The sequence below is a fragment of the Neomonachus schauinslandi genome, chromosome 15 (genome assembly GCF_002201575.2).
Source record: "Neomonachus schauinslandi chromosome 15, ASM220157v2, whole genome shotgun sequence".
NCBI lineage: Eukaryota > Metazoa > Chordata > Mammalia > Carnivora > Phocidae > Neomonachus > Neomonachus schauinslandi.
This window is the reverse complement of record NC_058417.1, coordinates 16,071,225-16,092,400: the sequence shown is the minus strand read 5'-3', so window position 1 is coordinate 16,092,400 and position 21,176 is coordinate 16,071,225. Positions and strand designations below refer to the sequence as shown.

The 21,176-nt window shown below is 35.0% G+C and overlaps 1 protein-coding gene across 4 annotated transcripts in view; it reads left to right on the top strand.

Annotated features, from left to right (window-relative positions):
• Positions 1 to 21,176, top strand: part of GOSR1 (golgi SNAP receptor complex member 1) — a 55,658-nt gene that overhangs the window by 6,639 nt on the left and 27,843 nt on the right. For all 4 annotated transcript variants that reach the window (XM_021703969.2, XM_021703968.1, XM_044921393.1 and 1 more), the window contains 4 exons: positions 376 to 463; positions 834 to 941; positions 5,940 to 6,031; positions 9,027 to 9,101. In XM_021703969.2, the coding sequence (XP_021559644.1) occupies positions 376 to 463; positions 834 to 941; positions 5,940 to 6,031; positions 9,027 to 9,101 (363 nt within the window). The remainder of the gene's footprint in view (positions 1 to 375; positions 464 to 833; positions 942 to 5,939; positions 6,032 to 9,026; positions 9,102 to 21,176) is intronic.

Genomic DNA, 21,176 nt, shown 5'->3' with positions numbered 1-21,176 from the left:
TAAGCATCCGACTCTTGATTTCAGCTCAGGTCATGATCTCAGAGTCATGAGATCGAGCCCTGCATCAGGCTCTGTACTGGGCGTAGAGCCTGCTTAAGATTCTCCCTCCCTTTGCCCCTTGCTGCCTGCCCCCCCACACACACATGTATGCATGGGCTCTCTCTCAAAAAAAAATTATATTTTATACTGAATTTAATATTTAGAATGTGTGTGATCTTTATAGGAAAACTTCTGTAAAAGTTACAGCTTCTTAAACAGAGAATGTCTGTGGGGTTCCACTTGACTTCTTTAAGAATAATTACCTTATTATTTTAAGTATGTTTATAAAGGATTAGGTTTAAGTAATGGATTCTCTTTAATGGAACTTCTCTTTAGCTCTGACACAACACCCCTTTTAAATGGATCAAGCCAAGACAGAATGTTTGAAACAATGGCAATTGAGATTGAACAGCTTTTGGCAAGGGTAAGTACTTTCTGTTAAATGGCTATTTTACTAGTTAACTGTGTTAATCAGTTGTTAGATATGGTACTAGATTATATTAATGCAGACCTGTTTATTGAAATCACCCTTTCATCCAAGATATGTGCCTGCCCAGGCCCCTTGAATTTAGATTATAGCCATTCTCAGGTCTTATGGGTATTATTTTAGGCTTTCTGGACTATTGGGAGAAAATACTGAATCCTTATCTGTCATTTTGGCTTTGGTTTTGGGGTGGTTTTTTTGTTTGCTTTGCCAGTAGCTGAAAGAGCATACAGGCAAATAATTTACTTTTATCTCTTTATAGTGCTTTTTAAAATATTTTGATTGGTTTTCTTTTTCTTCCTCTTTTTAGCTTACAGGAGTAAATGATAAAATGGCAGAATATACCAACAGTGCAGGTGTCCCATCTTTGAATGCAGCACTGATGCATACATTACAGAGACATAGAGATATATTGCAGGTAATATATTGGGCTTGAGATTCTTAAGTTATTGTAGTGTTTTTTTTAAATCTCTGAATAGAATGTGTATACATGTATTTAAGAGAATAAAGAGAAGAATCTTCTGAGATAATAATATTATGCTGTAGCAATTTGTCTTGTTTTGCTTTTTTTTCCCTTGGTATAATAAAATTCTGAAAATATCTGATAGCTCTTGCTTTGCTTGGTAAAAATGAATAATATTCATCACTAGGTAAATATACTTCTACTCTGGGAGACCTTGCTAGCTAGCAATAACAGTGAAATAGCCAGTGGTCATGCATAGGCCATAATATGTTGGTTTAGAGTATACTTTCATCAGGCTTTGAAGATAATGTGTGGAAGGGAGGTAATTTACTATATTCAGTATGTTGTTTGGGAAAATATTAAAAGTGTACCAACAAAATGAAATAAATTATTACATACAGATGTGTTAAAAATAGAGTAGTACAAATAGGAAGGCAAATTTTTTTTTTAAAAAGATTTTATTTATTTATTTGACAGAGACACAGCGAGAGAGGGAACACAAGCGGGGGGAGTGGGAGAGGGAGAAGCAGGCTTCCCACTGAGCAGGGAGCCCGATGCGGGGCTCGATCCCAGGACCCTGGGATCCTGACCTGAGCTGAAGGCAGACGCTTAACGACTGAGCCACCCAGGTGCCCCGGAAAATGTTTTTACTATTGAAAAAATTCAGCCATCATTTCTAATTTTTAAAACTCTTGTAAAAATAGGAATAGGAGGATACTTTATTTACCTAAGGCAAAAATGTGTATATCAAATTAAAGCTAGCATGATGCTTAATGATAAAGCACTGAAAGCATTCCCCTTGAAGAAAGAAACAAGATAAAGAGATCCCCAATCACCACAGATGTTTATTATTGTTTTGGAAGTTCTTGGTGGTACAGTTAGACAGAGATATAAATAAACAAGATCTAAATAGTGACAAGGAAGAGGCAAAACTTATATTATGTAGCAGTGAAACGATCTAACACAACCAAGAAAAACAACTAAAAAAAAAGAAACAAATTAAGATGGTAGATTACAAAATTAATGTATTAAAGCAGGTAGTTTTCCTACATAAAACCAATAACCTTTTAGAAAATATAATGGAAGAAACTAAAATCCTTGTGTATAAATTTAATGAGAATGACTAGGAGTTGCATGTATAAAACTTTATTGAGGAAAATAAAAAAAGATTTAAGTAAAGGAAAAAATTACTCTGCCTTTGGATAGGAAGATTTCTCTCTAAATCAACCTGTAAATTGAGTGCCTTCCAAATGGAAAAAGAGGTTTATGTTCTTTTTTTTTTTTTAATTGGCAAAATGACATCAAAGTTCATTTGGAATCACAGACATATGAGTGTAACCAAGAAAAAAAATGTAAGAATGAAGATAAGTAGTAAAGGATGCCTAGTTCTGCCAGATATTAAAACCTATTAAGATGGTAAAAGAATTAGCGGCACCTGGGTGGCTCAGTCCTTGGGCGTCTGCCTTCGGCTCAGGTCATGATCCCAGGGTCCTGGGAGCGAGCCCCACATCGGGCTGCCTGGTTGGCCAGGAGCCTGCTTCTCCCTCTCCCACTCCCCCTGCTTGTGTTCCCTCTCTCGCTGTCTCTCTCTCTCTGTCAAATAAATAAATTAAGGAAAAAAAAAAAAGCTAGAAGAATTAAGACAGTTTGATTCTGGAGAAAAAAGATATACCAATAGAAGAGAACAGAGTTCACATGGAAATTAAGTTTCTGATAAAGGTGGTATTTTATTTTATTTATTTATTTATTTATTTATTTTAAGATTTTTTTTTAAAGATTTTATTTATTTATTTGAGACAGAGAGAGAGTACAAGCAGGGGGAGCAGCAGAGAGGGAGAAGCAGGCTTCCTCCTGAGCAGGGAGCCCAACATGGGGCTCGATCCTAGGACTCTGGGATCATGACCTGAGCTGAAGGCAGATGTTTAACTGACTGAGCCACCCAGGTGCCCCTAAAGGTGGTATTTTAAATCATTGGGAAAAAGAGCTATCCCTAAATTAAATAGACATGTAACAATTGGCTAATTATGTAGGGGGGAAAAAACAAACTTGAATATCTATTTCAATCCTCACATCCAGAATAAATTCCAAATGGATCAAAGATTTATATGTAGACAAAGAAACTAAAAGTTCAGAATAAAGCATGGGTGAAATTATACATTTTAGAAATTATACATTTCCAGGGGTGCCTGGGTGGCTCAGTCAGTTAAGCATCTGCCTTCAGCTCAGGTCATGATCCCAGGGTCCTGGGATTGAGCCCCACATCGGGCTCTCTGCTCAATGGGGAGGCTGCTTCTCCCTCTACCCCTGCTTGTGCTCTCTCTCTCTTTGTCAAAGAAAGAAAAAGAAAATCTTAAAAAAAAAAAAATTCTACATTTCTAAACAATATCTAGTAACAGAAACTAAGAAATATCTGATTTGCTTAATGTACAGAGAACTAATAGAAATAAAAAGATAACCTAATAGGAAAATGGGCAAAGTATACGAACTGGCTGTTTACAGAAAATGTCCCAAACCATAAAAAGATGTTCCACATGCCAAAAGGAAAATAAACAAATTAAAATGAGATAGGATTTTTCACCTGTCAGAATAGCAAATATTGAAACATCTGTAGCACATTACAAGAATATAGAAAAATGGACCTCATCCATTATTGCTGGGAACATAAATTGGTGGTCTTTCTAGAAGGCAGTTTAGCACTATCAAAATTTAAATGTAAGATTCTTTGATCCACTTCTGTTAGGCATTTACTCTTTAAATACACTTTAAAAAGAGTAAGAGTACAGTAAAATATATATACAGGAATATTTATTTTTCAAACAGCATTTTTAAACAAAAACAGTAAAATGTTTACTGGTAGGGAATTGACTAAACTATGGCAGTCATAAGATAGAATTCGGTACAGCTATTAAAAAGAATATAGATTTCTGTTTGTTAATATGAAAAGATTACTTGATACCTTATGAACTACTGAAAAGAAGGTATATAACAGAATACAGCTGACCCTTGAACAATGCAAGGATTAAGGGTGCTGACACTCTGCCTCTGCACTCCTGTGCAGTCGAAAATTTGCATGTAACTTTTGACTCCCTAAAAACTTAAGTACTGGTAGTCTCCTGGTGACTAGAAGCCTAACATAAACAGTTGGTTAGCACATACTTTGTATGTTATACGTATTATATACTGTATTCTTACAATAAAATAAGTTAGAGAAATGTTATTTAATAGTGATAAGGAGGGGCGCCTGGGTGGCTCAGTTGGTTAAGCGACTGCCTTCGGCTCAGGTCATGATCCTGGAGTCCTGGGATCGAGTCCCATGTCGGGCTCCCTGCTCAGTTGGGGAGTCTTCTTCTCCCTCTGACCCTCCTGCCTCTCATGCTCTCTGTCTCTCATTCTCTCTCTCAAAGAAATAAAATCTTAAAAAAAAATAAAAATGATAAGGAAAGGGGCGCCTGGGTGGCTCAGTCAGTTAAGTGTCTGCCTTTGGCTTAGGTCATGATCCCAGGGTTCTGGGATCGAGCCCCGCATCGGGCTCCCTGCTCAGCGGGGAGCCTGCTTCTCCCTCTCTCTCTGCCTGCTGCTCTGCTTACTTGTGTTCTCTCTGTCAAATAAATAAATAAAAATTTTTAAAAATGATAAGGAAAATGTATTTACAGAACTGCACTGTAAGAAAAATCCACATATAATGGACCTACGCATTTTCAAGTCTGTGTTGTTCAAGGATCAACTGTAGTTTGATTTCTTTAGCATAAGTGAAAGAAATAATAGGAAGCTTGTATACACAGAAACATAATTCCTGAAAGAAAATACAAGAAAGTGATCCGAGTTATGAGCTGTAGAGCAGGATGGTTTTTATTTTTGTTCCTTTTGGTGCTCTTTTAGTATTCTCTCCATGTTCATTTATATTTTTGTGTTTAGAGGGGAAGTAGGGGCTTTCTGGGAGATGGGATTATGATTTTCATCTTCTCTATACACATTTCTGAATTTTAAAAAGTAATGAATATTCCTTAATCTCTTAAAAGTATGGTAGTAGAAAGAGAAAGGAAAATATTTGAAGATTATTTTGTTCTTTACTTTTGGTTCTCTTCTTCCTTTGACTGGTTTAGGAATTAAATTTCTGTGGAAATTCCAAAAAGATGAAATATGAAAATAAGCTTCATTGGGTGTACACTAATAAGTAGAAAGAGCCCCTCAAGTTTTATCCTAGGCTATTTGGAATCATTTATCTTAAAGTTGTTTTTTTCTTTATAATTCTGTCCCATAAGACAAAGTACTAGAAGATACAAAGGATAGTGATTTAGTGGTACTGTTACCCTAACACTGAATTGTTTTCATTTGAAAGAAATTGGTCACTCTTCAGGAAAGGGATTATAATGTTATTTTTATTTTTATTTTTATTTTTATTTTTTTTTTTTTAAAGATTTTATTTATTTATTTGAGACAGAGAGAATGAGAGACAGAGAGCATGAGAGGGAGGAGGGTCAGAGGGAGAAGCAGACTCCCCGCAGAGCAGGGAGCCCGATGCGGGACTCGATCCCGGGACTCCAGGATCATGACCTGAGCCGAAGGCAGTCGCTTAACCAACTGAGCCACCCAGGCGCCCTATAATGTTATTTTTACTTCTTAACTATTTGATTCTTTTTTTTTTTTAAGATTTTATTTATTTATTTGAGAGAGAATGAGATAGAGAGAGAGAGAGCATGAGAGGGTGGAGGGTCAGAGGGAGAAGCAGACTCCCTGCTGAGCAGGGAGCCCGATGCGGGACTTGATCCCAGGACTCCAGGGAGCCGAAGGCAGTCGCTTAACCAACTGAGCCGCCCAGGCACCCAACTATTTGATTCTGAAATAGCAGTTTTCTTGACAGAAATTTATAATATGATGACAATACATAATTGGTTCAATAAGAGGAAAATATATAATGAGCTTATGTTGAGATCGGATATTGATTTATTGCAGGATTATACACATGAATTCCATAAAACCAAAGCAAACTTCGTGGCAATACGGGAAAGGGAGAATCTCATGGGATCAGTACGAAAGGATATTGAGTAAGTTACCTTTTATGTTATTTTATAGGATGTTTATTCGGATTTAGATTTAGAGTATATCAGTGATTAACAGTAAATTAAGTAGCACAACCATGATTTCGATTTCAAGGTTTCTAATTCTCATAGAGAATTCTCTGAATCTCATTTCACTGTTCTTTAAACATTGCTGAATCTAATCTACTTTCCTGGTCTTCTCTCCAGCTTCCCCTAGTTTTATCATTGGCTCCTGCCAACCTTGACTTCACTGTGTTAATTCAGAGTCCTTAGATGCTATATATTCACAAGTTTTTCTCTGATCTCCTAACATCCACCTTAATAATGATATTGCCAATAACTGAAGCTCTCTCTGTTTCCCTTTCTGATTACCACCTATCCCCCTACCCTCTTTCTTGCCCTAACATATATATATGTATATATATGTATCTCAGAGTAATTTCAGTAACCTTTATTTCTCTGGAATTTGAAGTATCTGTGCTTTCCAGGTTTTATTCAGGCTTCATAGCCACATGTCAAATTATTTTAAGAACTTCCAATGTTTTTATGTTAATCTCAATCCATAATTTTAAAGATTTGTTCATCCATCCCTTTACCTCACTGAACTTCAATAATGCATCCTAATGTTTCATGTGGACATTTAAAGTTTTTTTTCATGGGGCGCCTGAGCGGCTCAGTCGGGTGAGCGTCTTACCCTTGATCTCAGGTTGTGAGACCCAGCCCCCACTTTGGGCTCCGCACTCAGCACAGAGTCTGCTTGTCCCTCTCGCTCTCCTTCTTCCCCCACTCCCTCCCTCTCTCTCTCTCAAATAAATAAATAAAATCTTTAAAAAATAAAAAAATAAAATGTTTTTCACAACTGAACACAACTAATAAGGTAAATCCATTGGGCATCTAATTAAAACTGAAGACTTTCCACTTTTGGACCATCTATTGATGCCTATCATTGTCTCACTTGTGATAAATTTATGATACTTACATATCATAAGTGATTATTACCTTGTGTTTCATAAACATATCTATGATATACATTACCATATCATAAGCTAATACATATCATGTGTACTCTAAGAAGCATTTTCCTAGAGATCCTTTATTTTGTTACAACAGTAAGACAGTTTTGCAACAGAAATAATTTCATATTCATTGCATTCATACTTTTTGCTCAAAACTAATCAAGGATTATCCAACCATCAGAGTTACGTACCTATCCCCAGAAATTATCTTGGAAAATTAATTTTTGTTTGTCTCTGTTCTGTTTTTTTAATGTTTAGTCTTACGTACTTTGTGGAACATGTAGGAGTAAAAAAACATTTTTGCCATAATTAGATATTTTGTAATATTTTTAGTTCTCAGGAACATGTAAGTCTTTTGTTTAATATCTGTACAGACTATTTATGTATGTATTTTCAGGTATACATTGAAAACCAGTAGGGGACAGCCTTTAATGTTTAGGCATTTTCCTCCCTCAAAATTTGTGGGAATTGTTAGAATATAGCCCACTGTAGTAACTTGCTTTCTGAAAAACAATCATAAAAGGGACATGTTCATCCATTCATTAAACTGTTTCCTGATTACCAGCCATGAGTTAAGACTCTAGATCAGTCACAGTAGAAGCTAGAAATGAAAAGACCAACTTGGCCCTCCTGGAGTTTATAATCTAGGTGCTAGAAGGGAGTAAGACATGTATTCAAATTAATATAATATGAAGCAGAATATGATTAGTGAGATGAGATATAGTAGTAATAACTGACATTTGAAAGTTTTTTGCAGTTGTACACTACTTTTCCATATATTACCTCTTTTCTGGCTTCATATAGTCTTTTGGTATAGATAGAAATTATTAGTACCATTTTATAAAACTAGATATTAAGAGACTTGTATAAGTTTAACTGGGTAATAAATGATGCAAGTATAGATTTAAATCTAGATCACCTGTCTTCAGGGCACCTGCCTCGCTCTGTCAGAGGAGTGCGCGACTCTTGATCTCGGGCTTAACAATAAAAAATCTTAAAAAAAAGTAAATCATCTGTCTTGCAAGTCCTGTGTGTTCTTGGTTATCTCATGCTGCTTTTCCTGGGGTTTTCTTTCCTTCTGTGCTTTGCAAATCAGCACTGCCTCTCAGCCAGTAGTTTAGTTTTATTAGCGTGACCCTCTTTTGTCTTACTATACATGTGTGCGGTTTCTTGAATTTTTTATTTTGTTCTTGTTACTTTAATGTGAGTAAAGAGCAGAAACATGAAAGTGGTGATAGTAACGATAAAAAGCATTTTCTTGTAAATTTTAGTGCATTTAAGGCCAAGACAGAAATCCTTAAGTATGCCAAAATTGGCAGATCTTAAGCTTCATTTTAGCTCTACAGGCTCTGGTTAATAGACTGCACATACCGATGTGAAGGAAAACATTCCATGGCAGTAGCTTCCTGTCCCATGGGCTATGTAGTAATAAGTTTAAACTTCTACGTCCACTTGGAGAAAGAAAATAAAGATATAATAATAGACAAAAATAATAATAATAGACAAAGGCAAGTAAGGTTTTTTTTGTTTAAAATGTTGGGTTATTTTGGTGAAAAATAATAAACAGCCCTAAATTAGAGAGGCAGTTATATTTATTTATTATGGATGTCATTTTTAGAAGATGAAAATGATCAAACATTTTAACTTCATTCAAAACTATGGAGAGGATGGGGCGCCTGGGTGGCTCAGTCGTTAAGCGTCTGCCTTCAGCTCAGGTCATGATCCCAGTGTCCTGGGATCGAGCCCCACATTGGGCTCTCTGCTCCACGGGAAGCCTGCTTCTCCCTCTCCCATTCCCCCTGCTTGTGTTCCCTCTCTCGCTGTGTCTCTCTCTGTCAAATAAATAAATAAAATCTTTAAAAAAAAAAAAAAAAAAAAACTATGGAGAGGTTCAATTTCCCTACTTTGGATATTACTAGAGTCAGTCACTTCTGTTTTGCAGTATCTGCCAAAGATGTTCTTGAATTTTCTCTATTTTATTCTAGGTCATATAAAAGTGGGTCTGGAGTAAACAACAGAAGAACTGAACTATTTTTGAAAGAACATGACCACCTTCGAAAGTAGGTATTATTGTATACATACATACCATGCAGCTTCCCATACTTACTAATTCCTTTATTGACATAACAAACATTTTTTGTTTTTTATAGCAAGTGTTTTATCAGTGCTAACTCATTTAATTCTCCTAACGACCCTATTTGGTAAAAGTGGAATTGTAACTGTTCCAGCTATTAATTAGGAAAGATATTATGCTATCGAATATCCAAAATCTGCATTCACATCACTTAATTGTTACTTGTAATATATCTTTTATTGCCTTAATGTTTCTTTTCTTTAGCAAGTCTATCCCTCTAATAAATTTGTTCACTACTGTAGATTATTACTGTAGATTATATAGTAATGATGCTGATAATGACTTATGTTTGAATGGCCTGTTACCACTTATATATGCCAAGAAGCTTTATAAAGAGTAATAGGCTATACATCAAATCCAAAGAAATTATTGGATTATCCAGGAATTCAGAAGAAAATGCCTAAAAACTTGGATGAACTATGTATATGTTGTAAAACAAGTCACCATATTCTATCCCTTTTTCGTGTATGTTTTTCTCTTCAAGCTACTGGTTTCTGTAATATTTTCTCTGTGTTTTGTTGTAGAACTTAGGGGTCAGAAAGTTACTTATCTCTATTCAGCCTCTAAGCCCTTGAGCATCTAGTATCCATTATAATTAAATGTTACAAATTATGTTGATATTTGCTGCTGAATGTCATAAATTAATCATGTCTGTATGAGCTTAATGTACTATTCAATTTATTTTTCTTTAAAGATCACTGCTTTACATATAAGGTGTTGTAATCAGAACACGGAAAAATCAAAACCTTTGTAGAAGCCTAGGTTCTAAAAAAAATTTTTTTTTTTTTAATTTAAAAAATTAAAAAATAGAAGCCTGGGTTCCTCTGGTGTTGGATATAGTTTAGTGTTCTTTCTTAATCTGTTGAATGTTATTGATTGGCACAAGGGGGCAGTCTTTCCTAGAGTATATTTAGTTTATGCTTAATTCCTAGCTTTGGTAGTTCTTTTTGTATTTGATAAAACCATCATAAAAGGAAGAAAGAAGGGGGGGAAATCGGAGGAGGAGTCGAACCATGAGAGACTGTGGACTCTGAGAAACAAACTGAGGGTTCTAGAGGGGAGGGGGGTGGGAGGATGGGTTAGCCTGGTGATGGGTATTGAGGAGGGCACATTCTGCATGGAGCACTGGGTGTTATACGCAAACAATGAATCGTGGAACACTACATCAAAAACTAATGATGTAATGTTTGGCGATTAACATAACATAAAAAAAATATAGTCACCCCAAAAAAAAAAAACCATCATAAAAAAAGAATTTTGCATTACATCCAAAGCTATATTAATACATTCTTTAGTTACAGAGTAAATTTAAAGGATAAGATACTCAAGTAGCACAAAATAAAGGTAGATTGCATCAGTGTTTCTGTATTTATTGCCTCAAAAAGATGTTAAAAAGTTAGAAATGCAGTAGTTGAATTACTTTAAGAATAATTTGTTGCTGAAGAGTATACCAGAGTGATTATATAAATTAATATCCTTTATTTCATAATTTCAGAACATACTGCTTATTGTAATTGTATATGAAAATTTGGAGTTTGCGTTTGTTTTAATAATTCAAAGAAAAGCCACCAGGAGTTTTATATTGTCCATTTTACAGGAAAAAATACATCAGTTCAGGGACATATAACAATTTAGGTTATAAAAATGATGAGAAGATTGGAAATCAAAAGGTGTTTTGCATTTTCCTGTTTTACATATGATATACTTTATATATATTCCTTTTAATATTCTTATAAGAAAGTTTGTATGTGCTCATTCTATACAGAGAGAAACTGAGGCAGGATGAATTGAATGGAATATGAACTTCTGATGAATTAGGGAAGTTGAGACTGAAAACAGGGCTCAGTCATTGCTTTCAGTATTAGAACATAACTTCCAAATGCATTTTGGAAAAATCAATCTTTTGTGTGTAAATTATGAATATTTGTTAGGTGATAACGTAAAATCATGGATGATATGTGTACAAATAATATGGAAAACTTTTTCTGTTTTTTTCAATGTCATCTCTATGTCTTTGGCTAACTAAGTGCTTTAAGGAAGAATTGGCAAGATCTTTTCAGAACTTTTTCCATACAAAAGCTGTAAGTGCTCATTATAATAAAGTACTCAACTTAGAAAGTATGGATAACACAAAAGAGACAATTCAAATCACTCGTTAGTACAGATTCTGTAACCATTTTCACTCATCAGTAGATTGGGAGTCTTTTGCATGTTACTTGATTATTTGGTTTTGCATCTGTTTCATAATACAGATAAACCATGATGTAACCATTTCCCTAATGTTGGCCTTTTGGATTATATTCAGTTTTTATTATTATACATATTGAAGTCTTTACAAGTATCCATAATTATTTCCTTATGATAAATTCCTAGAATTGGAATATATTCATTTGTAAAGCTTTTGATATATTATTGGCAAATTTCCCTCTAAGGGTTAGCTGGAGTCCCATTAGTACCATATATATAAACATTCCCCAGTGCCCTCAGTAACACTGATATTTTGATTTTTTTTTAATTTATGCCAAGATAGGCAAAAATACTCCAGTAACAGATTTTTTTAAATATGAGGGATACATTTTCATTAGAGAAAACATAGGTTAAACAGCCAAGCAAAAGAAGCATAAAGTAGTAGTAGTAGTTAAATGAACCTAAAAGTGATTATAGAAACCTATAGTGATTATAGATTATATACTCCTTCTGTAATTAATAGGCCAGATTTGCTGCTAGGGTAGTTTTTATTTTGATCTTTCGTGGATAAAGGTTTTTAATACCCAATAACTGAGATAATTAGTTTGATTTTGTACAGTAGCATTGGACTTTTTATGGCTAGAAGCATATGTAGATTTTTATTTGATTCTTCATAACATTTTTTATGGTAATTAAATTTCTTGTTTCAAAAGTACATATTTTTGCCTTGAAAGAGAATAAAACAATTTTTATAAATGAATGCCAAACTTTAAAAAAAAAAAACAAACCTAACTTTGTAACTGTTTTTACCAGTTCCGGTTAACACTTTTTGTCTTAAAAGTTAATGTTGTTGGCTTGTGACAATTTATCTTATAAAAGACAATAATTTCTCTTCCTGTGGATAAAGTAGCTTTCATTTTTTTTTTTTTTAAGATTTTATTCATTAGTTGAGAGAGAATGAGATAGAGAGAGCATGAGAGGGGGGAGGGTCAGCGGGAGAAGCAGACTCCCTGCTGAGCAGGGAGCCCGATGCGTGACTCGATCCCAGGACTCCAGGATCATGACCTGAGCCGAAGGCAGTCGCTTAACCAACTGAGCCACCCAGGCGCCCAAAGTAGCTTTCATTTTTGAGTCGTCTTTCTCTGAGTCTGGTTTTAGTACATCAGTCAGAAGAAAATGGCTGACTTTGAATTAGTGTCAAGCTTGTAGTTATTTGTTTTTTACTGGGCTATGGTATAGATGCATTTCTATGAACTCTTTGCTTCCTATTTAGATTAATTTCTCTTCCTTTATTTAACCATTCTCTTTAATTGCTCTATTATATTTTCCTTTTTGAAAGAAGTGTCTGAATTAGTTTTGTATTTTAAAGTTCTTTTTTTTCTTAAAGAACTTTTACCTCTATGATGTCTCTCATCCTTTACTTTTAAAGGATGTAGTTTTAACAAACATGTATATATATGTATACACACACACACACACACACACATACTAGTTTAATTGCCCCATTATAGTCAAGATACAGAACATTTCTGTCACCCCAAGTAAGTTTTATGTCCTTTTATAGTCAATTCCTATCCCCTAGTCCCAGGCAACTGCTTACCTGCTTTCTGTCGTTAAAGATTATTTTACCTTTTCAGAATTTCATATAAATGAATTCTTACAGTGTATACTTTTCACTTAGCATAGTGTTGCAAAGATTCATCTATTTGTTTTTGTTTTTTGTATCTGTAGTCAGTTCCTTTCTGTCACTGAATAATTTCCATTGTTGATATACCTCAGTTAGTTTATATATTCACCCATTGTGGATATTTAGGTTAATGTTTTAGTTAAAGCTAGTATGACCATTCATAGACAAAATATCATGTGGCTATATGTTTTCATTTCACTTGAGTAACTACCTAGGAGTTGTATTGTTGGGTTCTAATGGCAAGTGTAAGTTTATGTTTCATTTTATAGGAAACTGTCAGATGTCTTTAAATGGTTTTATCATTTTTGCATTCCTGACAATCCCGTATTGAGAGTTCCAGTTGCTTTAAATCCTTGCCAGCATTTGATACTGTCAATCCTTCTATTTTAGCTATTCTAATAGATGTGTAATTGTATCTCATTGTGGTTTTAATTTGCACTTCTCTGGTGACTAATGATAAGCATCCTTTCAAGTGCTTATCAGTCATTTGTTTATCTTTAGTGAAATGTCTGTTCATATATTTTGCCCATTTTTCAATTGGGCTGTTTGTCTTTTTACTATTGAGTTTTGTTTAGTTTTGTTTTTCTTACTATTGAGTTTTAAAAGTTCTTTCTGTATCCTGGATACAAGGTCTTTGTCAGAGGTTTTGCAAATATTTTCTTTAAGGCTGTGACTTACCTTTTTCGTTTTCATTATGGTGACTTCCAAAAGAGCAGAGGTTTTACATTTTGATGAAGTCTAGTTGATCAGTTTTTCTTTTATGGTTCATTTATTTTCAGTCTAAGAAATCTTGACCTAAGTTTGCAAATATTTGCCCTTTGTTTTCTAACAGAAGTTTTACAGTCTTAGAATTTTTACTTCATTTTTGTATCTAGTGTGAGTAAGGTCGATTCATTTATTTGTCACATGAATGTCGTGTTGTTTCAGCACTATTTGTTGAAAAGACTCTACTTTCCCCCACTGAATTATGTTGGCACCTTTTGTTGAGAATTAATTAACCATATGTTACTTGGTTTATTTCTGAACCCTGTTCTGTTCCATTGACCTTTTTATAGGTCCATCCTTATGCCAATACCTTAACTTTTGATTACTGTAGCTTTAAGTCTTAAATGAGGTAATGCAGGTCTTCTAACTTTGTTCTGTATTTTCAGAATTGTTTGGCTCTTCAAGTCCTTTGCATTACCATATAAATTTTACAACCAGCTTGTAAAAAAAAAAAAAAAGCCTGCTGGCATATTAAATAGGATTACATTGAATCTATAGTAGAACCATTTGGGGAGAATTGCCATGTTAACAATAGCAAATCTTCCAACTCAGGAACATGGTATGTTCTTCTATTTATTTAGGTCTCCCTTTATTTCTTGTAGCATTTTATGGTTTTCACCATGCAGGCCTTACACAAATTATGTCAAATTTATCTTTAAATATTTCCTCTTTGGGGATGTGATTATAAATGGAATTTAAAAATTTTAATTTTCTAATTATTTTGTCTAGTATGGAAAGTAATTGATTATTGTATATAACTTTATCCTGTGACCTTACTGAATTTACTTATTATAGTAGTTTCTTGGTAAATCTTTGGGATTTTCTATGTATGCAGTCCTGTTATCCAAGAATGTAGTTTTATTTCTCCCTTTCTAATCTGTGTTCCTTCTATCCCTTTCCTCATTGCACTGGTAAAACCACCAACACAATGCTGGATAGAGGCAGTTAGTGCAAATATTCTTGCCCTGTTTTGTATTTAGGGAGAAACATTTATCCTTTGATATTAACAGGTTTTGTACATGCCCTTAATCAGGTTGAGGAAGAACCTTTCTCTTCCTGTTTTACCAAGAGTTGCTTTTTTTGTTGGTTAGGCTTTTTAGCTTTTTATTTTGAAATAATTTTAGACTATAGAGTAATTGCACAAATAGTACAGAGAATTTTTGTATACCCTTCACGTAGCTTTCCTAATGTTAATGTCTTATAATACCTTAATACAATTATCAAATTCAGCAAATTATCATACAGCAATATTAACCAAACTACAGACTTCATTCACCAATTCTTCCACTAATGTTCTTTTTATGTTCGAAGGTCCACTTTAGGCTCCTATGTTGCATTTAGGTGTCCTGTCTCCTTAGTCTCCTCAGATTGTTGACAAAATTGTCTTACCTTAATTTGTCAAGAGAAAATGTCAGACAAACCCAAGATAAGGGACATTCTACAAAAATAACTTCTACTCTAAAATGTTACGGTCCTGATTTTACACAGTTTTGGCAAGAATACCATATGGTGATGTTGGGCCCTTCTTGGAGCATCATGTCAGGGTGTATATCATGTAATATGCCTTGTAATGTTAATCTAGATTGCCTCAAGTGGTGTCGGTCATGTTTCTCCACCGTAAAATTGTTTCCCATTGTAATTAATAAATATAGGGGAAGATGCTTTGAAACTGCAAATACCCTATTTCTCTGCAAGATTTTTCCACTAATTTTAGCATCACCTAGTGAATCTTGTTTCCCCAGTTATTCCTGGGTTGTTTGCCTACTGGTGATTTTCTATTTCCATCAGTCCTTGTACATTTAATAGTTGAGATTCTCTAAGGCCCCTTCTCCATTATTTATTTTACTTAATTATTTATTTATCAATGTAGACTCATGAATATTTGTTTTATACTTCGGGTTATAATCCAGCACTATCATTATTTTGTTGTTCACATTGTTCCAGCTTTGGCTATTGGGAGCTCCTTCCCTTAGCTTCTGTCATTTGACATGTCCCATCTTTTTTTGATCACTTTCTTTACAATTTGTTACCACACAGTTTTCATGGCTCTTATATTTTCCCTGCCTCAGCCCTGGAATTAACCATGTCTCCAATTAGCATTAGTTCCTATTTTTGGAGAATGGTTCAGAAACTAAGAACTGGGTGCTAATAGTGCTTATTGCCATTGAAGTGTTACTGCTTCTAGGCTCTCTCTTGCTTAAAGTTTTTGTCATGGATAGGGTTGAACTTTTTCATATCTTTTTTGCATCTATTAATGTAATCAATTTTTTTCCTTTATTGCTGTAATATGGTGAATTACATTGATTATTTTCAGACATTAGAGCAGTCTTGATTCCTAGAATAAACCCCTTTGTCATGATATACTTATTATCCTTTTGATATATTTTTGTATTATGCTTGTGAAGAATATCTTTAGTTTTCTTTTCTTGAGATGTCTTTGGCCCCATTAAATGAGTTGGGAAATGTCCCCTGTACTGTTTGCTGAAAGAGTTTGTACAGACTTGGTGTTATTCCTTCCTTAAATGTTTGATGAAATTTACTAGTGAATCTGTCTCAGCCTGGAATTTTCTTTGTGGCAAGATTTTTAAATTACAAATGCAGTTCTTTTGGAGATACAAGACTATGGCTCTGGATTTATCCCTGGGGTGGAAGTGTGGGAGGCTGGGAGGGTTACTCTGATTGGCCCAACTGGTCACAAATCCATCCCTGTGACTTAGAAAGTCTGTTATCAGAAGCTAATGTTGTATATACAGGGCTCCAGAGAAGTTATCAGCCAACTTAGTCACTTCAGTTGGGTTTACTATACTCTCTTCTGTATTCCAAGCCATAAACATAGAAATACTTGGTTAAACAAACTCTTTTTTCCTAGTGATATTTATTGAGGTGGACTTTTACTTTTACCATTCTCCCCCCCCACCACCACCACTAATGAATTAAAAAGTTTTTATGGGCCTATGGGGCCCTTCATGATCAAAATCTCCAACTTCATCTCCATCCCTTCATCTATATTACTCTTTCCCTTTACTTATCAGGTACCAGCTATACTGGCCTTTATTCATTTCCTTCCCCAGAGATATTAAGCCATTTCCCTTCTCAGCCTCTTTGTACTTATATTTCGTTCTATCTGCTTAAAGTACTCTTTTCTTAGGTTTTCATATGGCTTATTCATTGACATCTTTATAGCCTAAGCTCACTTGTCAGCTCTTCAGAAAGGACTTTTTAAACTATCTTATCTAAAATAGACTTTCCTGGGGTGCCTGGGTGACTCAGTCGGTTAAGCGTCTGCCTTCAGCTCAGGTCATGATCCTGGGATCGAGCCCCTCATCTGGCACCCTGCTTAGCGGGGAGCCTGCTTCTCCCTCTCCCTCTGTGTCCCGCTCCCCTTGCTTGTGCTCTCTGTCTCTGTCAAAAAAATAATAAAATAAAATAAAATAGACCTTCCTTTTTTATTACATAAAAAAGTGGGTTTTTGGCTTCTTTCATAGCATTTATGAGAATCTGTAATAATTTGTTGTGGTTTTTTGTTTATTTTTTTAATTATTATGTGACTCTCCTTGAATGTAAGTTTCATAAGAGTAGGGGACCTGGTTAATCTAAGTCTAGTTCTTAGCAGTGTTGTGTCCCTAGTTCCCGTTATATCATAGACACTTAATATTTATTTCTTGTATAAATGGATGTAAATAGAAGGTATTAATTTTTGTTTCATATATATGTATATGTACGACACCTGTTTCATTCATTTACTTATTCCCCAAATACTCATTGAATACATACTATGTATACAATATTGGTCTAGATGCTTTATATACATATGAAATCTGATTTTGAGAACTAAAGGGGATATTATTGTGATGAATTATTAAAAATCAAATTCTTCTATGGTATATACTAACAGTCTTTGGCAAGCATCTCTCTTATTTATGGATAGGAAACAAGATTCAGAAAGACATAGGCCAAGGTTTCGTAACTATTCAGTAATATACTAAACCCACATTTCCTAACCTATTTCCATATTTGTCCCACATTATACTGCCTTCCCTGTGACTTGCTGCTTTAAAATTTTATTTTTCTTGTATTAGGGATTCAGCATGCATAATGCTTTTGAGGTTTGAAAGATCAGCTGCTTTACATTTCTCTGAAAAGCATGTGACCTGGCCTCTCTGTGTCTGTTTTTGTTTTTTTTTTTGTTTGGTTTTTGGTTTTTTGTAATGGGATCGTAGCTGTCCCTTTGTATTACATGATTTTGGGGAAGAATGGCTTAAGAGTTCAGGCATTTTACAAAATTAAAAGCACTTAAAAAATTTGAAGAATTTGTTTCACATAACTTTTCAAAAACAGGACTGTTGTATAAAGCAAGTTACACTTAAATAAACAGGATCAGTTACAGTATTGAGAATTTGTTTTGTTTTCATTCCATTGACTTCAGCAGATACGATTGTTATCCTCTGAGATGGCACACATATCTGTATTGTAGTTGTACACATATGTCCATGAGCAAGTAAAGAATTATTATATTGTCAGAGGCTTACCTTTCTCTGCTAACAATTTTTCTTATGACCTTTCTTTCTTAGCCTATGTTTAGACTATTAGTATTTTGAATTTTTTTAATTCACCAGCCTGGTCATTTAGGTTAGGTGATCCAAAGTTGTGGTAGGGGAAATATTTTACATAAGCACTTTATTGTACTTATTTGTTTATTTTAAAGATTTTATTTATTTATTTGACACAAGCAGGGGGAGTGAGAGAGGGAGAAGCAGGCTTCCCGCCGAGCAGGGAGCCCGATGGGGGGCTCGATCCCAGGACCCTGGGATCATGACCTGAGCTGAAGGCAGACGTTTAACGGCTGAGCCACCCAGGCGCCCTACATAGGCATTTTAAAAACAATGATAATGGTTTCACTTTTTGTTTGTTTCATGATTTTAGCCAGATTTCTCTGAGGTCCCACAGCTAGTAAAAGCTGAGATGCAAACCCAGGTGCTCTGCTTGTGTTGCTTCTGTGATAGTGCACAGCCTCTCTGAACCAGTTCTTACAGTATCCGCATCACAGAGTTGCTAAGATAATGCACGTAAAAAGCTTTGTAAACTGTGAGACACGTCTGTATAAAGCAGAACATAATGAAGGTTTTCAGAGTAAGAAAAGCAAATACTAAAGACGAAAACCTTTTATATACACTGTCAGTTTACATGTCTTAAATATAATTTGAAATACTTTTGATGCTAGGATAGTCTTTGTGAAATTAAATTCTAATTTTATTAACGAACCATGACTGTATTTGAAAAGTATGAGACATATGAACACCATAATTTTTTTTTTAAGATTTTATTTATTTATTTGACAGAGACAGAGAGAGAGAGGGAACACAAGCAGGGGGAGTGGGAGAGGGAGAAGCAGGCTTCCCGCTGAGCAGGGAGCCCGAAGTGGGACTCAATCCCAGGACCCTGGGATCATGACCTGAGCTGAAGGCAGACGCTTAACGAATGAGCCACCCAGGCGCCCCATGATCACCATAATTTAGTGACTTTTACAAGTAGTGGCTTTATCCCAAAAGTTTTTGTAATCATATATACATTTATTGTTTAATAAATAACATATGACTCCAATTAAATGGATGGTCAGATTATAACATCTGTGAATGGGATAATATAATAGACTCCTGGTATTTAGGATTTGACATTAGCTTTCTCAACTATTCATGAAACCTAAAGGTTCATGATGTATAGTTTTGTTGAGATACAAACTTGAATGTTACGAGCTAATGAGCTGGTGTTGAAGAAGTCACTTGGCTAACAAGTATGTATAACCTGCATTTACACTTCATCTTCACTTCTGTGTTCATATTTGCTGCTTGTTGTTATTTACGTTACTTTACCTGAAATGACTTATACATACACATACATATACTTTTGTTTCTTTGTGAAACATCACTCCATGGAGAAGACACCATTAATAGGTAATGCCAGTATTTTATATATTTTTTATATTTATATTTTTTTATATATAAAGGTAATGCCAGTGAAGTGAGCCTACAAAAAGTGGTGCTCCTAAGTAGAAAAATGGGAAACTTATGGAAGAAGCTACATGTATTAGTAGTAGCCGTAAGTATGGGAATATGCAAAGATCTGGAGATATATCCCTTACCTATCTTAGGGGTCTTTCGTATAATAGTTAAATTTTTAACACATGAGGACTGGTAGCATTTGATTATTTCACTGTGTTATCTATCATTTCATTCATGGGATTTTTTTTTTTTTAAGATTTTATTTATTTATTTGAGAGAGAGAATGAGAGAGAGAGAGCATGAGAGGGGGGAGGGCCAGAGGGAGAAGCAGACTCCCTGCTGAGCAGGAAGCCCGATGCGGGACTCGATCCTGGGACTCCAGGATCATGACCTGAGCCGAAGGCAGTCGCTTAACCAACTGAGCCACCCAGGCGCCCATTCGTGGGATATTTTAAAATTACATGTCAAAGCCCCATTTGTCTCAGGTGGTGCAGCTGTCTGCCATATTGAAATAGATGACAAAGCAAATTAATAGAACCCTGAATAATACTTATTTTTATATTCATGTGGTAATAGAGTTTTACAAGGCAAAATAATCTAGTTTGGAGCTTTTTTTTAAAAAAGATTTTATTTATTTATTAGAGAGCACAAACAGGGGGAGCAGCAGGCAGAGGGAGAAGCGGGCTCCACCCTGAGCAGGGAGTCCGATGTGGGGCTCGATCCCAGGACCCCGGGATCATGACCTGAGCTGAAGGCAGACGCGCAACCGACTAAGCCACCCAGGCGCCCCTCTATTTTAGAGCTTTTATACAGAACTCATTTTTCTTCCCCTGGAGCACACTGAAATCAAATCTATCTTCAGGTGGTATGTGGCTTTGTTATGCAATAAAACTTGAATTGGAGATGCTCTGCTATAGTGAGGAATTTTCTCTCTCCAGATATATGTTTGCACAATGTGACATATATATCCTCTTTCTGCCCCCCTCCTGTGGAAATTTATAAATTAACTCTGTTAACTCTGATCGATATTTTATTAATCTAACAAGTATCTGCTACTCATTTACTCATTCATTTATCAAGCATTTAATGAGTGTCTCCTGTGTGCTGGGACTCTAGACACTAGACTCTAGGGAGTCAGAGATGAATTAGACTCAGCCTCTGCTCCCTGGGAATTCATTCTGGTTGGAGAAATAATAAACATAATTATGGTATCTTGTGAAATATTGTATTTTTAAAGTATTAAATGAGATAACATATATGAAAAAAACTTTGTAAGCTTTACAAATTTAAGATATTTTTCTTCCACTGCATAGTACAATGTCTGATGTATCTTAAATGCTTGCTTATTCTTGAATGAATTGAT